General features: G+C 36.3%; 1 protein-coding gene across 2 annotated transcripts in view; it reads right to left on the bottom strand.

Moving 5' to 3' along the window:
• The window catches only part of LOC115211630, a 39,534-nt gene extending 22,787 nt beyond the window's left edge, over nt 1-16,747 (bottom strand). Inside the window, exons 1-4 of one of the 2 annotated variants that reach the window (XM_036502920.1) lie at nt 16,073-16,747; nt 7,423-7,573; nt 4,799-4,927; nt 850-1,067 (exon numbers count right to left, since the gene is read on the bottom strand). In XM_036502920.1, coding sequence (XP_036358813.1) covers nt 850-1,067; nt 4,799-4,927; nt 7,423-7,540 — 465 coding nt within the window. In that variant the 5' untranslated portion in view covers nt 7,541-7,573; nt 16,073-16,747. Of the gene's footprint in view, nt 1-849; nt 1,068-4,798; nt 4,928-7,422; nt 7,574-10,219; nt 10,423-16,072 lie in introns of those variants that run through there. The other variant, XM_036502919.1, reaches the window with a different exon arrangement.
• Between the last annotated feature and the right edge of the window lie 1,372 nt (nt 16,748-18,119).

Genomic DNA, 18,119 nt, shown 5'->3' with positions numbered 1-18,119 from the left:
TTTGCCATTATATATATGCATGTATGTATGTATGTATGCATACATACATACATACATACATGCATACATGTATGCAACAATTATGTAGACATACACAGACACATGTATGTGTATGTATGCCAGCATGTATATGCACATACATACAGGTGTGCATCTGTATGTCAGCAAAGGATGTAAACATTAACATGGAAACTTAGAAAAACAGTGCTTTTCCTAGTGATATTTGTTCTGCACTGAGTTACAGACACTCCCTTGTCACTTTCACTGTCACAAATGTAGTAACCCAAAGATTGGCCCACCAGAAACATCTAACCAACAACACTATTGTTAAGCAATTGCAATATAATATATGAAAAAAATAATAAAAGCATTCAAACCATGATCAACCCATCGTTTCTTTAAGCATAATGTATCTAGGACTACAATATCAAATGTGCCATCTCCTTTTTCAGATAGTAGGATGTGATTTGATGGCGATTTAGCTGCACTTTCTAGCAGACTGAGTAACCATACAGACACGCCTCATTGGATCATGGCTGTATTGGTGAGAATAGTGGTAGTGGTGGTGGTGAAGATGATGCTATGGTGCGGATTGTGGTGGTGATGGTAGTGATGTTGGTAGTGTTGCTGTTGGTGGGGGTAGTTTTAATGGTGGTGATTGGTAGTGACAATGATGATGATAGTGGTGTTGATTGTAATGATGTTGGTTATACCGCTGTTGATGATGATGGGGGTGGGGTGATGGTTTCGATGGTAGCAATTTTGATGGCGACAGTGGTGACAGTAGTGATAGTGATGATGATGATAAGAGTGATACTGAATGGTGATGTGATAGTACTGTGTACTTACTGAGGGACCTGGTTCAGCATTCAGATCAAGAGGTCTGAAAATCTTGACAACTTTTTCCTTTTCTATGAAGGACTTCCAGAAACGTTGTATAACAGCAATCAACTTGTATTTTACTTTACCCCGATCACCAGAACAGGATGATGGTACCAATGGGGGAATATTATATGTGAATGGGTACCTGTATTCTCCAGAATCCATACGGTGTAATTCAAGTTGATCTAAAATGGAAAACACACACAATTATCATTATTATAGGTTTGTTTAAGGATGATGAACGGAACATTCATATTTCTAGAGGTGAATTGTTCAGACCCCAAAGCTGGCTATGATGCTCCCCCACTACTTCTGCTCGTGATCAGAGATGCACATATCGTCAGTCACTAAGAGACATGCTTTGCTAGCTAAGGTTAAACTAAGGTTATTATTATTATTATTATTATTATTATTATTATCATTATTATTACCTCTGCCTTAGCGAAGGCAGAGATATCATTTTCAGTCATGTTTGTCTGCTGTTTGTTTGTCCATGGACAATATATCTCAAAAACCACTGGATGGATTGGGCTGAAACTTTCATGGATCTTTGGCCTCGTGACTGGCACGAATTGATTAGATTTTGGGATTGATCCAGTACCAGACAAGGATTCTGGATGACTTTTCCTGTTTTTTACTTAATTTTTGAGAGTGGCTGGGTTCATTTTTAGCATTCTCGTTTGTGAAAGCAGTCAAGTTTATTTCAGATATTCTCATTTTAAAAATCATCTCTGGCTAATCGTTGAGAGGACACTGGTGTTGCCTTGGTGGAGGTTTGCGCTCTCTGAGCGCTCATTATTATTATTACTATTATTATTATTATTATTATTATTATTATCATTATTATTATCATCTTGTTGTTGTTGCTACTCAGCCTGAAGCCAGTCTTGATCAAGCAAATCTATGGCGAAACAAAATACAGGTGCAACCATCCTATCTTTATCTATATGCACATTATCCAGCAAGTCATTTTCAAAGAAGGTAAGGTGTAATATGTCAGAGATTTGATTATTTGTAATAAGGCAAATGAGACTATGAAGAGTCTCATTTGTTCAATTATCATAGGTGTAACTATACAGAAGCAATATGGAAGATGTTACAATACAGAAATAATATAGGTGTAGTTATATATGAGTAATATGGAAAATATAACTATACTGAAACAGTGACTATAGAGAAATAATATAAAATGTGCGACTATATAGAAGTTATATTAAAAAGTGTAATTATATTGAAGATATAACTATATAGATATAATATAAATGCAAGTGGAGGTATGGCTGTGTGGTTAAGAAGTTTGTTTCCTTAACCATGTGCTTTTGGGTTCAGTCCCACTGTGTGGTATCTTGGACAAGTATCTTCTACAATAACCCCAGTCTGACCAAAACCGTGTGAGTGGATTTAGTAGGTGGAAACTGATAGAAGCTCATAGTCTCTACGTATATATAGATATATATGGTCTAGCTGGTGCCAACATGGAAAACAGGCATTAAATGACGATGAGATATATACAGTGGAGAGGGACATTCTGAAAGTACAGTTGCTAGAATAAGAACTAGCTGGAGAAAATTCAGGGACTATTACTTCTGTTGGTAACAAAAGGCTTCAGATGCAGAGTGAAAGGCAGATTGCATGATGTTTGTATTCACGCAGCAATGCTCCATGGTTGTGAAACTTGGGCTATGAATGCAGGGGATATAGAAAGACTAGAAAGAAATGAAGTGACTATACTTCACCAGATGTGTATTGTCAGTGTGCATTTATGACAAAGTATAAATGTCGAGAGAAAAATTGGGTATAAGACGCATCAAATATGATGTACAAGAAAGATATGCTGAGGTCTGCATGTGAATGGAACATGTAGAAGGGGAAGATCCAGGAAAACATGGGATGAAGTAGTGAAGACCAACCTGATATTGAGTCTCTTGGAAGAGATGACAAAGAACTGAAATGATTGGTAATACATTGTGCTTGAGAAGACCCATATATCAAGCCTTATACTACAACTCATCTTTAAAGACCCACCCCTCCATCAATCTTCTATTACTCTACTGACTTAGCTACTGTAAATGATACCATTTATCCTCCTACATTTCACATTGTCTCCCTATTACTCTCACTTACCACCTCCTCCCACTTCTATTTGCTTCACCCTCACCCCACACCCCACCAACCGATATGCACCATTGACCATACCTTCACCTGTGTGCCCCATTCACTGCATCCAACTCCATCCCCATCTCCAACCACCTGTCACTCTCCTTTCACATTCTCATGAACTTACCTACACGCCCACTCTTTCTGATCTTCAAGCCCAATTCTCTATTATATTCACCTTGCTCTTTGAGGTTACTTCCACACCATGTCTTTTCTCTCTTACCAGCAGGGAAAGCCATGTATTTCCTCTGCAGCTAAACACCTGTTTCTGTTCTTATCAACACCTGCAATAAAGCCATCTTCCTCAATACTACATCTCCTGCAGCTGACGAGTGTTGCCTTGCAAGTTACTTGGTGGCTTCACAAATGCCACAAAAAAAAGGACCTCCAGCTACAGAAACTATGCTAAATTCTCTGGCTCAATGGCTCCTGTCAAACCATTTCAAATAACAGCAATGATGATGATGATTTTATATACACATACATATTATATATATATATATATATATATATATGTATATATATATCGGCTTCTGACCACCGCCATGACAACATCGTTTTCTTCGTCTACCGCAACGGCATTTTTTTCCAAATACGCCAGCAAAGCTAAGTTGAACTGTCTAAAGTCGTAAGACACCCACTGTTTTTGTCCTGTTATTACTATTATTGTTTTTTGTATTTATATTCGTGTGGCATCGTACCTTTTTTCTGTCCTTGTTTCGTATACATTCAATCCTTTTTCCAAGAAATCTAATGCTCGTAGCTTAGTTTTTCCTTGGGGCTGGCCTGATCGGAGCGATCTCAAGATTAATCAGCCGAAATTGCGAGGATGATCCGGTTCTTGACTGAGAGGCTTCGAATGACCCGTCCGATTTTTGTGTCGTCTCTTTGAGTGTTTTGCGTTCTTGTCCCATTTTGTATTTTTATATATTTTTATATATATATATATATATCATCATCATCATCATCATCATTTAACATCCATCTTCCATGAATGCATAGGTAGGCTGGTTGACAGGAGCCAACAAGGTAGAAAACTACCCTAGGCTACTGTGTCTGTTTTGGCAGGGTTTTTACGGCTGGATGCCCTTCTTAATACCAACCATTCTGCGAATAATGATGTAGATGCTTGCGATGAGAACGCAATAATGTTAGAAAATCGATGACGATGATGACACATACACACACATACGTGTGTGTAAGTGTGTTTGTACATTTTGTTTTGATGTAACATAGTAATTGTAAACAAGCATCACCATCAGACAAGAGGTGTTATTTGTTTCCAATCTTCCATGAAAACATGTTCGTTCATGGGGAAATATTACCTTGTTTGGAAACGGGTGAGGGCTGGCAACAGAAATGATATCCGGCAGTCAAAATTCTGCTTCAATGAAGTTTGTCAGATTCATGTAAGCATGGAAAAATTAACATTAAAACATGTGTGACTGTATAGAATTGAATATCAGTTTGGGGGAGGAGAAGTGTAGGAAATAGGAGTAGGTCAAAGAGGAAGAAGAGGTATGATAAATGATATCATTTGGGATAAATGATATCATTTATATCACCCGAGTGAATAGTACTGCAGATACTGAAGCTCAGCATAGCTCACTGGCTTATTGGTTCCTGTTGAATCATTCAACCTATACCAACATAGAAAGAGGGAAATTAAATGACGTTGATGCTGATGATGATAATTATAGGAGTTACTATACAAAAGGTGTGGTCGTAGAAAAGAATAGAATGGCTGATTATGACTTACCAGGAGTTCCATATAAAGTAATTCTCTCATCCATATAAGTACTGGAAGATGCATACACAATATCATCATTGTTAGAATCAGAAGATGTCCATTTAGCTTTGCCATAGCCTTTAAATGTTAATGTAATACCTGCAAAGAAATATGACACATTGTGAATTGTTATTTAGCCCTGTGAGATGTTCCAGCTGTGACCACTCCATCTTTTATTCAGGCATAGTATATCTAGAATTACATTATCCAATATGTTCTCCCTTGTTATTGATGGTTAGCTCTGCACACAGTATACTTAAGACTGTATTATCCAGTATGTTCTGCTTTGTTGCTTGGCTTTTGGTTAATCAAGCAAACTGACAATCAAGCAAACCTACAATCAAAATTGTTCCAGATATGACCATCACATCTTTTTTTCCGAGATATGATATATCTAGGATTATATTATCTCGTGTATCATTCTTTGCCAGTGTTTAGACATTGGTCAGCCCTAATTCAGCAGACTTATAATCAAGGGTGTTCTAGCTGTAACCATCTTTTATTTTTTTCAATAAAAGTGCTTCTGGGACTACATTATCCAATATATTGTTCATATTCTTATTTAAAAAAAAAATTTAAGATGTAATTTAAGGGCCTTAGATAATATTTCTAGTAGGTCACGTGACCATGCACATAGTACATTGCTGGTTTCTAATTCTATGGCTCTTCAAAGCATTTGATCTCACACCCAACACCTTCAACTCATGAATCATTTTAGGGCTGATCTGGGGGTTAAGCAACAGCAATATAGCATTTCTCTATTGTAGTGGGGTGAGAAAAATGTCTAACAACTCATTAACATCTTGGAAGCCAAGATAAGTTCCTACACAGCATAACACATCCAGATTACTTGCAGACTTAAACACTTAAACAGTTGGGAATATTCTACACAATGAATTTGGCATGACAAAGGTTTCTGCTTGGTGGGTGCCATGTCTTCTGACAACTGATCAAAAGTGCACTAGGAAGATCACATCACAGGAAAATCTGACATTATTTCAAGCATTTCCAGCTGGTTTGTTTGGATGTTTCCTAACCCATGATGAATGTTGGCTTCATCACTTTGAGTCAGAGACAAAGAGACAATCCATGCAGTGGAAACACCCCTCAACATCCATTCCAAAGAAGGCTAAAATCATTTCATCTGCAGGGAAGGTGATGGCCTTGGGTTTTGGGATGCTACAGGCTTTGTGCTAATTGATTATCTTCAAAAGGACCACGCCATCAATGGGGAATGCTATGCCATCTTGCTGAGACAGTTATAAAAGGCTATCAAGAACAAATGCTCAGAAAAACTGATAAAAAGCATCATGTTTCATTAGGATAATTCTCTAACCCACAAGTCCTTGGTTGATTACCCTCCCTATTCTCGTGATTTGACCCCATCTTACTATCATCTGTTCCCTAACATGAAAAATCACTTGGCTGAAAACCAGTATTGCAGTGATGATGATGTCATATCTGTTGAGTTTTTTTGAGCAACAGGATGAAAGCTTCTTCACCAATGGTATCCAAGCACTGCAACACCAATGGAAGAAGTATATAGATTGTAAGGGGAACTATGTCGAAAAATAAACTTCATTTGGTCACATTCCATAAGAATATCTTAGTCAGCCTATGAACTTTTCAGCTAACCATCATATAACAGTGATGCTTTTTAACAACCATCACTTGATATCAAGACAAGGTCTCTCTCTCTCACACACACACACTGGATTTTCCTGTTGAGTTTGCATATGAGGATCCAATAGCCAACTGTTAGACTACCCACACAGATGATGTTTTTCTTTCTTTTTTCAGTGATGAATGGCTTGTGTTGGACCAGCCACCCTTTTTGGGAATGCTGATAACAGAAAGTTGGTGCAAATGTTTGCCATAAACTCAATGAACATATTTCAGACTTTCCTATTAGAGTTCTCTATCTCTTGGATTAGTTACCTTTACTACAGCTTAGAGTTCAACCCACCCTAGTAGGCTAAATATATACTTGGGTCACAAACCAGGAATTTATAAGTTCCCACACATTCAAACACACACTCACGTACTTACACATGTATATCATCTAAGTGGATGGCCATCAGCTCTTCTGAATTCATCTTCCTTTTGATGAATCTTGTTTTTCAACCTGCAGAGTATTCAAAAATCACCTTACTGACCAAGCAGGCTAAGTGGTATTACCAATCTAGTTGCCAATGGCCCAACCATGCAACAGATTGTACAGGGTTGCATGTTACCAGGAGCACTTGCAACAGTCTCCTTTCAGTTTCCATCTACCAAATCCATTCATTATGCTTTGGCCAGCCCAGGACTATAGTAGAAAACATTTGTCCAAGGTGCCACACAGTGATACTGAACTCAAAACCTGACTGTTGGGAAGCAAGCTTTTTAACCATGCAGCCACACTTACAACTATATACATATATATATATATAAAGAAAGAAAGAAAAAAGAAAAAATACTAGATGGAATGGTCATGGATGGAAAGCATTGGATGATATAGTTCTACTCAAGCTAGGCTGACCTGGAGCCAGATAACGACAAAAAAGAAAATAAGGAAGAAACAATAATGGAAATTTCTGTAAAAGGCCACTTACCAGACACATCTAGTGGGTAAGCCAGATCAATTTTAACCTCGCCACTTAATGTAGTGCCAGAATAATAACATTCTTGATTGTCGGCTAATTCTATCACAAACAATTCAGTTGCCCCCATATTTTGTTGTAGTTGTTGTAGCAGCTGCTATTGCTGTCATTATTACACAAACAGCAAAGATAACATGGAAGAGAAAAAGAGAAAAAAATTATTATTGATATTTCATTTCTACCTAAAAATATTTTCATTTTATCATCAGCAACACCAACACAACCACCACCTCACTGTCATGATCACTATTGTCATTTTTCATTAGATTGTTACTGATATATCTGCTATACACACAAACTTCTAAAGAAAAATCATTTGGCTAATTGGCAAACTACCGAAAACACTCATATGCCATGTCGTGTCTTCCTGTACCTCAGTATTACATAATGAAATAGTGAAATCTGAGTGAAGGCTTACATAGCAATTAATATGTGCAGAATATTAACAAAAAGTGACATAGATGCAATGGGGTCCCATGTAGCTCACAAGACTGAGATTCACTCTGACTGAGTGGTGCTACAGTAAAGAGTGAAGCAACTTTATATTAGATGATGAAAGGTGAGAGTATGAAGGATGGGGCCTGAACAGATTTTTTTACTGTACATGAGGTATATTATATATAAGAGTAGGTGGAAATAATTAATATGGAGCTAGAGAGATAAAGATGGTAGTGACAAGGCATCAGGGTGGGCTATAAGAGCATGTTTGAAATTTCTGTACATATTAATCATCTCTCCTAAACCTTCCTTCTCAGATTTCCTGAACAGCAGCCTTCTGGAATTGTCTCTATACCATGTTAACCTAACAGGCATTGAATTAAATTGCAAATATGGAGTGCAGGGATATAATTGCCTGAATCAGAAATCCTAGTATTAATTTTATTGACTCTCCCCATTCCCAGAAGGCCTGATTTTAATTTTATTGATTCCTAGAATGAAAGGCAAAATCAAACGAAATTTAATTCTGTAATGCACCTACAGATTCTACCACACCATCACCTCTATTAATACTAATAATTTCTTAATTTTGCCAAAAGGGTGATGGATGAGAGGACATTACAAAACCAAATTACAAATATTATGGGGAAGAGGTATACAGAATAGAGTTCAGGAAGGCATGGAAAGAAATGTAGAGAAAGAATGTCACCCAAAGCTTATTACGTCACACCTGAGATCTAGGGTTATCCTGACTATCAAAAACGGAAAGCGCCTCCATCCAGATGAGGGGGTGTTTGCCGTTCTCCAGCTTACAGGTGCATACTGAAAGATCATTCATCTGAACTATAATCACCATTCATACCCACTCTTCAACAAGTTCCCTGGAGCTCCTTCCAATCTCATTTCCAAGTGATATTTGAAGAAGCTTGAGAGCCTGCTAAGGTAATTGTTTTTATTAATCCACACACACACACACACACGTTGAGATGAATGGAAAATTCGACCATAGTATGATTTGAACTCGCAACATGAAAGGACTTTATACTACAAATATTTTATCTGTTGCGCAACTTTTTCTATCAGCCGTAGGAAAGTGTTTATAGGTAGGTGAAACGATCCTCACTTTAAAACAGCTGATGTTTTTAAAAATATTTCTACGGTTGAAATGAGAGGTGAAACGGCAGTAACCTTGAACTTTACAAGGCCTCAGAGACTGATGGAGAGGAAGATTATAAGAACAACTTGTATTACAGCATTAAGAAGTGGTGCAACTTTAGATCGATTTAGATCGACCAGCAATTCGGTCCAAATGCTTGTAGACAAAACTCCGCTAAAGGGACTCATGAGCTAGGAGGTGGTATTAAACAAAGCAGCGAATGAGTTCTACCGCCCTCTTTAAGACCCCCGGAAAAGCAAAGTCGACCACAAGGAAATTTGATCGCGTGGGTGGGTTGTTTGTTTTCCCCCTAAACTATGTATGCAGGCGATGGGGATCAATGTTGTAATAATGTTATGAGGAGTGGGGTGGGGTTAAATGCGGTTATGTATTTGGCATGACATGTAACATGACTGAAAGACATACATGTAGGTGGCAGAATTTGGTATATTGGACATTGTCTAACCTTAATATCCTTGTTCCGCTATGACGTAAAGCACCAGACTCCTAGGTCAAATGAAGCCATGTAAAAATATTGGTGTCATTTGTGCTGCTTCAATACATTCAAAATAAAACAGCAGTAGTAGATTTGAACTCATGTTCTTCCATTTGCTTGTTTAACACCGTACCCATTCATCAGTATCGTTTCAACAAGGGTAACAATTATAAGGCGTATAAGTAAAATACATATGTATATACCCCACGCATTCATTGTGCGTGTTTGTCTTTTAATTATATATGAATATTTAAATATATACATACATACATTTCAGATATTAACATACGATACTTTACCCCAAATACCCTCACCCAGAATTCATCTCAGACGGATACAACTTACGAACTACGCGTAAACCTGTATATAAAAGACACACACACAACATCGATGCCAACCACACACATATATATATGAGTATGTATATTTATATTCAGTCCAAAAGACACACCAACGAGTAGTTTTCCAAAATAAAAAAGGCTTCCTTTTGAAAGCAGGTCTCCGTATTTTAATAAATGAGAATACGTAAATCTAACAGGAAAGAGTTACATGCTAAGCTGAAATCAGAGACACACATACCGACAGAAAATAGATTACAAGTGACAATAACTATATTAATTGATGTATTAATTATAATTCTGCTAAATAATACAGCTTACCTTTGTTTTATGTTTTAGATGGGAGATATTTACTGTGTTTTGTTTCTCACTGTTGTCCGTCCTCCTAGAGCTATATTATAATTATAGTCAAATACACGTAATGTGTATAGTTTTATAAAAGTTTATTATTGTTATTGAAAGACTACGATATGAAGTATGAGACGCGCCATGCTTACCAGAGTCGAGAACGAGGTTCCCCAGTACACATATACACACACACGCACACATAAATATAAATATAATTTTAGATGTGTGTGCGAGTGTAAGGGTATGTATGTATGCATGCGTGTATGTATGTATGTATGTATGTATGTATGTGTGTGTGTGTATGTATGTATGTATGTATATGTGTGTGTGCTTATATATATATGCATGTATACATATATGCATAAATATATATATATACACACACGCACTACATATGTGGAAAATTCTGTTTGTGGATGTGTTTGTTTGTGGGTTTGTTAGTTAACTCTTCCTACAGAGTTTTATACATTTTTATGAAACTTGTCACGTGAGTAGAACTCATGTGTGGAAACCTAGTGACATACTTAGATTGTTGAAAAAAAATCGATAATAGCGCCCCTGGAAGGGATCCTTATATCTACTACATATAACTAGCATATTTCAGTTAAACATCCAAGGGAAATAACCCATTTGCCCTTGGAATGGGTCCTTAATATAGCCCAAGGAAATAACCTCTTCATCTTCGTAAATTATTTGGTATAAATCAAATTGAGTATGCTTATTTCTTAGTATTTGAACTCTTAGAGTTATTTTCGCAATCTATCCAGTACAACCCTAAAACAAGTAAATAGTATTTTCCTAAACAATAGATCCACTTATTTCGGTTAGTGACTTATTCACGAATATACCAACACTAGAGCTGCTGAGGGTAATATTCTCTGGGAATGCACAAAAGCCCTTTTCAGAGTTATTTACTTTGAATTTTTATTATCTCATACCTGATTAGCCTGTTATTATGTAACATGCTTCACGATTTTAGTATACATACCTTATTAGTTTTTCCTCCTAAGTTCTATAGTATTAAAGCACTTTTCAGGGTTACTTTATTTGAATTCTTACTATCAGGTAACTAATTTCATGTTATTACATAACTGACTTCACAATTTGGGTATTCATAACTTATTGGGAATTCTTAAAAACAAGATCCTATGTAAGACAGTTTGGTATTCGATGTAAATGCACAAAAACCGTTTTAAGCGCTACATACTTTGTATTGCTAGTATTGGATTAGTGAAACAATTATGAGAATGAAACCAAGGGATGAGCCCCGCTTTCTCAGGGATTACCAGGCACATCAGCTAGTATATGCATATATATATATACAGGGGATTGGACAAAATGATGGAAACACCTAGCATCATAATTTTGACATATCTATAAAACCATCAAAAGCTTGTTTATTTTTATGTTTTTTGATTTAATATGAGTGTTGCTTAATATGTTTTGCTAAAATTGCTGTTTCTTTTCAGATATCATCAGAAACAGCAAATAAAATTCATTAAAATGACAGATCTGACTTTCAAAGGTGCTAGCATAGCGAAAACAGCCGAAAACAGCCGAAATGTTTGGTCTATCAAAAAGTACTGTCTTGAAAGTAATGACAGCCTTTGAGAAAGGGGGAAAAAAACCCTCCTCATTGAAGCAAAACTCAGGAAAAAAACCAAAACTTTCAGATAGGAACCATCAGATTCTTGCACGAATTGTTAGAAAGCATCACAAAAGTACAGCTCCCAAAATTACTGCTGAGCTTAATGACCACTTTGAGAACCCAGTTTCCACAAAAACTGTTCGCTGGGAGCTGCATAAAGCCAGATTTCACAGGAGGGCTGCAATCGGAAAACCACTACTTTCAAAAACAAATGTTGCAAAGCATTTAGAGTGGTGTAAAAACCTACAGAATTAGTCCCTAGAGCAGTGGAAGAATGTTATTTTCTCAGACGAGTCATCCTTTACCCTATTTCTGACCACTGGCCAAGTATATGTGTGGAGACAGCCAAAAGAAGCATTTGACCCAGATGCTTCCAACTGTTAAACATGGAGGAAGATCTATGATGATCTGGGAGGTTATATCTTGGAAATCCGCTGGTCCAATGGTTTCCCTTCATGGCAGAATTAATAGTCAAGACTATTTAAGCATTTTATCAGATCAAATTTATCCTATGGTTGCAGAACTATTTCCAAAGGGAAACTTAATCTTTCAAGATGATAATGCACCAATTCACACAGCTAAAATTGTTATTGAATGACATTCTAGTGAAGTTGGACATCTTATCTGGCCACCACAGTCCCCAGATCTCAATATTATTGAACCTCTATAGTGCATTTTAGAAAAACAAATAAGGAGTCAATATCCTCCACCGTCACCACTACAAGAGCTGGAGACTATTTTAGCTGAAAAATGGACAAAGATTCCTTTGGAAACAATTCAAACTTTGTACGAGTGCATACCACATAGAATTCAAGCTGTAATTACTGCCAAAGGCGGTCCTACCCCCATATAAAAATAAATTTGTTTGAAATTTTAAGGTATTTCCATTATTTTGTCCAACCCCTGTATATATATATAGATATAGATATAGATATAGATTCATATAAAATACAGTGTACATTAAAACACATTAAGAGGCTTCCATCATAGGAATCCTTTATGCTAGAAAGAACAGTTAAAGTCCAAACCACTAATTAGGGATAAATTCTCGAAGGAAATGAAAAATAAAAACATTTACCATCTAATTCCTGGACCATGGTTTCTAACTTATTTTAGTAAATAAAAATAATAATAATAATAATAATAATAATAATAATAAATTAACTGGAACGGCTCATGTACTGAGAAGAGCACTATCGCTGTGAAAATAACATCCATCCATGAATTTATTTATTTATTAATTTTTAATTACATATTTTATCTGTGAATTTGCGCGTGTAATCTGGGAATGCATACAATGCCCTTCTCTGCCCTAGGTGTATGGAAAATACTCGGCAAGAAACGGAAGAAAATTTGAAGAAAGAAGGAAAAAACATAATAATAATAATAATAATAATAATAATAATAACAATAATAATCCTTTCTATTATAGGAACAAGGCCTGAAATTTGGTGGGGGGGGGGAAATGGTTGATTACATCGACCCTAGTACTCAACTGGTACTTAATTTATTGACCCTGAAAGGATGAAAGGCAAAGTCAACCTCAGAACGTGCAGACAAGCAAAATACCGCTAAGCATTTTGCCTGGCATACTAACAATTCTGCCAGTTCACCACCTTAAATATCCTAATAATAATAATCTTATAATAATTCCGCTTGTCATTGTATTATTTAGCCCATCAGTAACGCTTTCATGAGAAAAATAGAGAAAAATAGAAAGTAGACAGAAAAAGAGGGAGGGAGAAAAAGAGGGAGAGATAAGCATCCATGACGTGAGGTGTAACGCTTTCACATGATTAGTTGAAGGGAAAGGGAGCAGAAAGGAAAAGGAGATGAAAAAGAGGATAAGGCAAAGGGTGAGACAGAAAAAGGAAGAAAGAAAAAAAGAAGGGAGAGAGAAGCTTCCATGACATGAGGAAGGGGGAATGTAATATTTATTATGTGGTTAAAGAAGTTAGTTGAAGGTAGAGGAAGAGAGTTAAAAATATAATTATAGCAGAGGGATGATGTTCTGATAGGTTAAAGAAAGGCAGAGAGAGAGAGAGAGAGAGAGGAGGGGAGAGAGAGAGATGATGTGGTGGTGGTGGTGATTGGATAGTGAAAAATGTTGTTTTTTTTAATTGAACTAAGTTTTTATATCACCTATCTCTTAACACATGCACATGAGTGCAATTCCATGAAATGCAATTTAACTAAAGGTTGTATCATATGTATAGGATTTTTTTTGTTTATGGGGGAAATAGGAAAATAAGAGTGAATATTTATTTTATGAATGCTAAAAATAAGAGTGAATATTTATTTTATGAATGCTGTGTATTAAGTCTAAAAAATTGTGCATAAAATATATAAAGTGCATATATAAAGTGTATTAAGTAATCATTGTATTCCAATTTCTTTCACTTTGCAATGATTAGCAGATGAGCAACTATCTTTTGATACAGACACAACACAGGCTACACTTTCAGGTATTTTGGATAAAGTTTTCAGAAATAACCCAATAGGTTTACCATTAATTGCATGAAATATTCACAGGTCTTGCTAGTAATAACTATAATAAGGATTTCTAACTTATGCAGAAGGTCACAAGTTGTATGGAAAAGATGGGAATAGAGCCATAATATTCAACTAGTACATTATTTCATCAACCCTAAAATGATGAAAGAAAAATTTAAACTTGGAGTGGGAATTGAACTCTTAGGGTATAAAAGGAGACAACTCACAACAATAAAACATTAATTCCAATATCCTAATTTAGCCATATGGCCAACCACCTTGAAGGAAGCAGGTGAATGGATTACATCAGTCCCAGAACTTGACATCTGATACTTTATTTTATTGACTGCTTAGGGATGAAAAGCAAAGTCAACCTCAGTGGGATTTGAGCTCAGAATGTAAAAATCCACAACAGACACCACAAAATTATTTTGTCAAACCCTCTACAATTCTGCCATACAACTGACAAAAATTTGAGAAGAGGCAGGGTTGTCATTTAAATAGAATCCCATTTTTTGACTGGAATTTTATTTTATCTGCCCTGGAGAGATATAAGGCAAAGTTGACTTTTGCAGGATTTGAACTCAGAATAAATACTTGAAAAAATACTGCAAAGTACATTTTTCTGGCATTTGAATGATTTGCCAATTTACCAGCCTAACAATAATCCTTACAACTAAATTCACAAGACAAGGCCTGAAAATTTGGGGGAGGTAGGGGTTAGTCAGTTACATTGACCCCAATGTTCAGCTGGTTCTTATTTTTTTGATCCTCAAAGGATGAAAGGTAAAGTCAACCTTAGCAGAATTTGAACTCAGGACATTAAGCTGGAAGAAATATCTTGAAGCATTTTGCCTGGATGCTAATGATTCTGCCTAACAATAATAAAATTTCTTTCTAATTTTGGCACAAGACCAGAAATTTTGAGGGAAGGGTGAAGTCAACTACATCAGCCCTAGTACTTGACTGCAACTTACTTTATTAACTCCAAAAAGATGAAAGGCAAATTGAACCTCAGTGGAATTTGAACTCAGGATATGAAGAGCTGAAAAACAATAATAAAAATATTAAGGTGTAGGAGTGGCTGTGTGGTAAGTAGCTTGCTTACCAACCACATGGTTCCGGGTTCAGTCCCACTGCGTGGCACCTTGGGAAAGTGTCTTCTACTATAGCCTCGGGCCGACCAAAGCCTTGTGAGTGGATTTGGTAGACGGAAACTGAAAGAAGCCCGTCGTATATATGTATATGTATATGTGTGTGTGTGTGTGCATGTCTATGTTTGTGTGTCTGTGTTTGTCCCCCCAACAGCGCTTGACAACTTATGCTGGTGTGTTTACGTCCCTGTAACTTAGCAGTTTGGCAAAAGAGACCGATAGAATAAGTACTAGGCTTCCAAAGAATAAGTCCTGGGGTGGATTTGCTCAAATAAAGGCGGTGCTCCAGCATGGTCACAGTCAAATGACTGAAACAAAAGAGTAAAAGTGTAACAAAATATAAATACTCTTGTCATTTAAACTGGTAAAATTGGTATTTTGAAAAATTCTTAACTATGTCTCCTACCTCAGCTTGAACCTATTGGAAATTTAGACTTATTTCAGGGCGAGATTCTTTAAACTTTAAAATAAGCAATTTTGGGGAAGCTGTGAAACAGAATACGGGTTTGAATAAAAAATGATAGTACGTACATCTATTGCTGCTTGGTTCTCAGTTTATGCGATCTGTTCCATACACAATTGTTAAATGTGCTGGTGATGTGAGCCAGTGGAAAGTTGTTCTATTGTATGTTCGTTTTGGATTGATTACAGAAGAAAATTACACAAGCCAACTTAGTATGACATTTGAAATAATGAAGAGCAATTAGAGGAGGTGAAGTAGAAAGGCTGAAAAATGGCATCTATGTGGAAATAACCATATTATTTAGATTGTATGAATTAAATGTTTTGTATTAAATAAGCTAGTTAGTTGGTATGAGGATGTAGTAACCTAACAGTGTAGAGGTGTGGTGGTACATTGGTGCCAGGGCAAAGACATGTCCTAGAAATTTGGTAGATATTTTTGAGCTTTTGCTTCCAAGATTTTTTTTGTTTTTTGTTTTTTTTTTTCGGGTTACTCTCACAATTTTCAGGTTAAACATCAATTTTAGCTGAATATCAGTTCAGAGTGGACATCTATTTCATGGGGAACAACTGTTTAAGGCAGACAATCATTCAAGGTGAACACAAGTCTGTTGGCTTCAAGCTTCACAAAAAACTCACCAGTCTGGGAATACCTATGAGAGTTATTGACATGGTCTTTCTTTCTTGAACTCTTTCTCAATAAATACTTTCTCCCCTTGGTTACTGGCCTTCAGAAGTTCAAACTGGACAGCATTCTTATGTCCAGTTTAAAAGGGCCAGAAAAAGCTATGAATAAATTAATAACACTCTGTCTGTCTGTCTGTCTGTCTGTCTGTCTGTCTGTCTGTCTGTCTGTCTGTCTGTTTATTTATCTATCTACCTATTTGTCTGTCTATCTACCTCTGTATGTGTGTGTGTGTATGTGTATGTGTTTGTCTAAGTGTGTGGGTGTGTGGATGTTTTTTTAAAAAAAAAGATGAAGGGATTTAGTGTGGTGTAAAAGAAAACACCATCAAGATCAGTTTTCATTAGTTGATGGTAGGTGATTAGTTGTAGCATTCCATTGCGGAAACATTTGATGCTAGACGATATTAAATAACAGTCTGTTTGCCCCTGCAGTGGAAATTTACTACTGCAGCAAGAGGCTGCTGATAAATGACCTGTAACAAGGGAAGCTACTTTGTTTGGATTATTTCACAGGAGGTTAGTCTGTGTGAAGTGAGCCAATTTGGATTTCAGTGTTGATAGTAAACATTTTGTCTTGAAGTAGGATCCCAGACTTCCAAATTAATGATTACCATGGTTATGTTAAGGTTTAGAATTTTTGAGAGAGACATAGAGATTATACTTTTATTACATTATTTTCCATTGTTCTTGATTCTTATGTTCCTTCATTTCCAGATATACTGAGAATGAAAAGTAGAATTCTTTCTCTTTATCTTAATGAAAATATAAACTGGTTGCATCAGATCTTAAATGTATTTCCTGTAAAAGGGAAAATTTGGATGGTGCTGCAGTTGTAAGATGGCTGTTAGGATGAGTGAAGTATTTAGTAATGCGTTTTACACTGAAATGTGACATCTGGGAAACAATGATATCCAAGCAACTGTAGCTAATCTTAACAGTATTTACATTGAAGAGCTTGTCATTTTCGAGTGTTGTTGGGAAGTGTCAACTTATAAAGTTTTTGATTATCATTGCATTTCTGCTGTAGAGTGAGTTGAACTAAATCATATTTCTCTTTCTGCGCCCTATAACCCATCACCTGACCATTGTTGATCAAAAATACTCATCTCGAAAGTGTTCTCTCTTGGAGCATACTAAATAATCTTTTTTATTGTCTGTACAATTGCATATGGTAAGAAACTCTGAGTTGCAATGGAGGGGAGCATCATTTTCTTCCAAATAAATTTTTCTGGCAGAGACTTTGACTGACAAACAGCATTAGCAAAGGAGAAAAAAGACAGCAAAAACAGTTTCTTTGACTCAGTTGGAAGATCAACTGCCACCATTTTTCTTTTATTTATATTGCCAAAAAGACACACACACTAGCACATATATTCACACACAGACATGCACACTCACAAACATACACACATATAAATGCTAAAATTCA

Source organism: Octopus sinensis, linkage group LG5 (assembly GCF_006345805.1).
Source record: "Octopus sinensis linkage group LG5, ASM634580v1, whole genome shotgun sequence".
NCBI classification, from domain to species: Eukaryota; Metazoa; Mollusca; class Cephalopoda; order Octopoda; family Octopodidae; genus Octopus; species Octopus sinensis.
The sequence above is the reverse complement of the archived record's forward strand: the minus strand, read 5'-3'. Positions and strand labels throughout refer to the sequence as shown.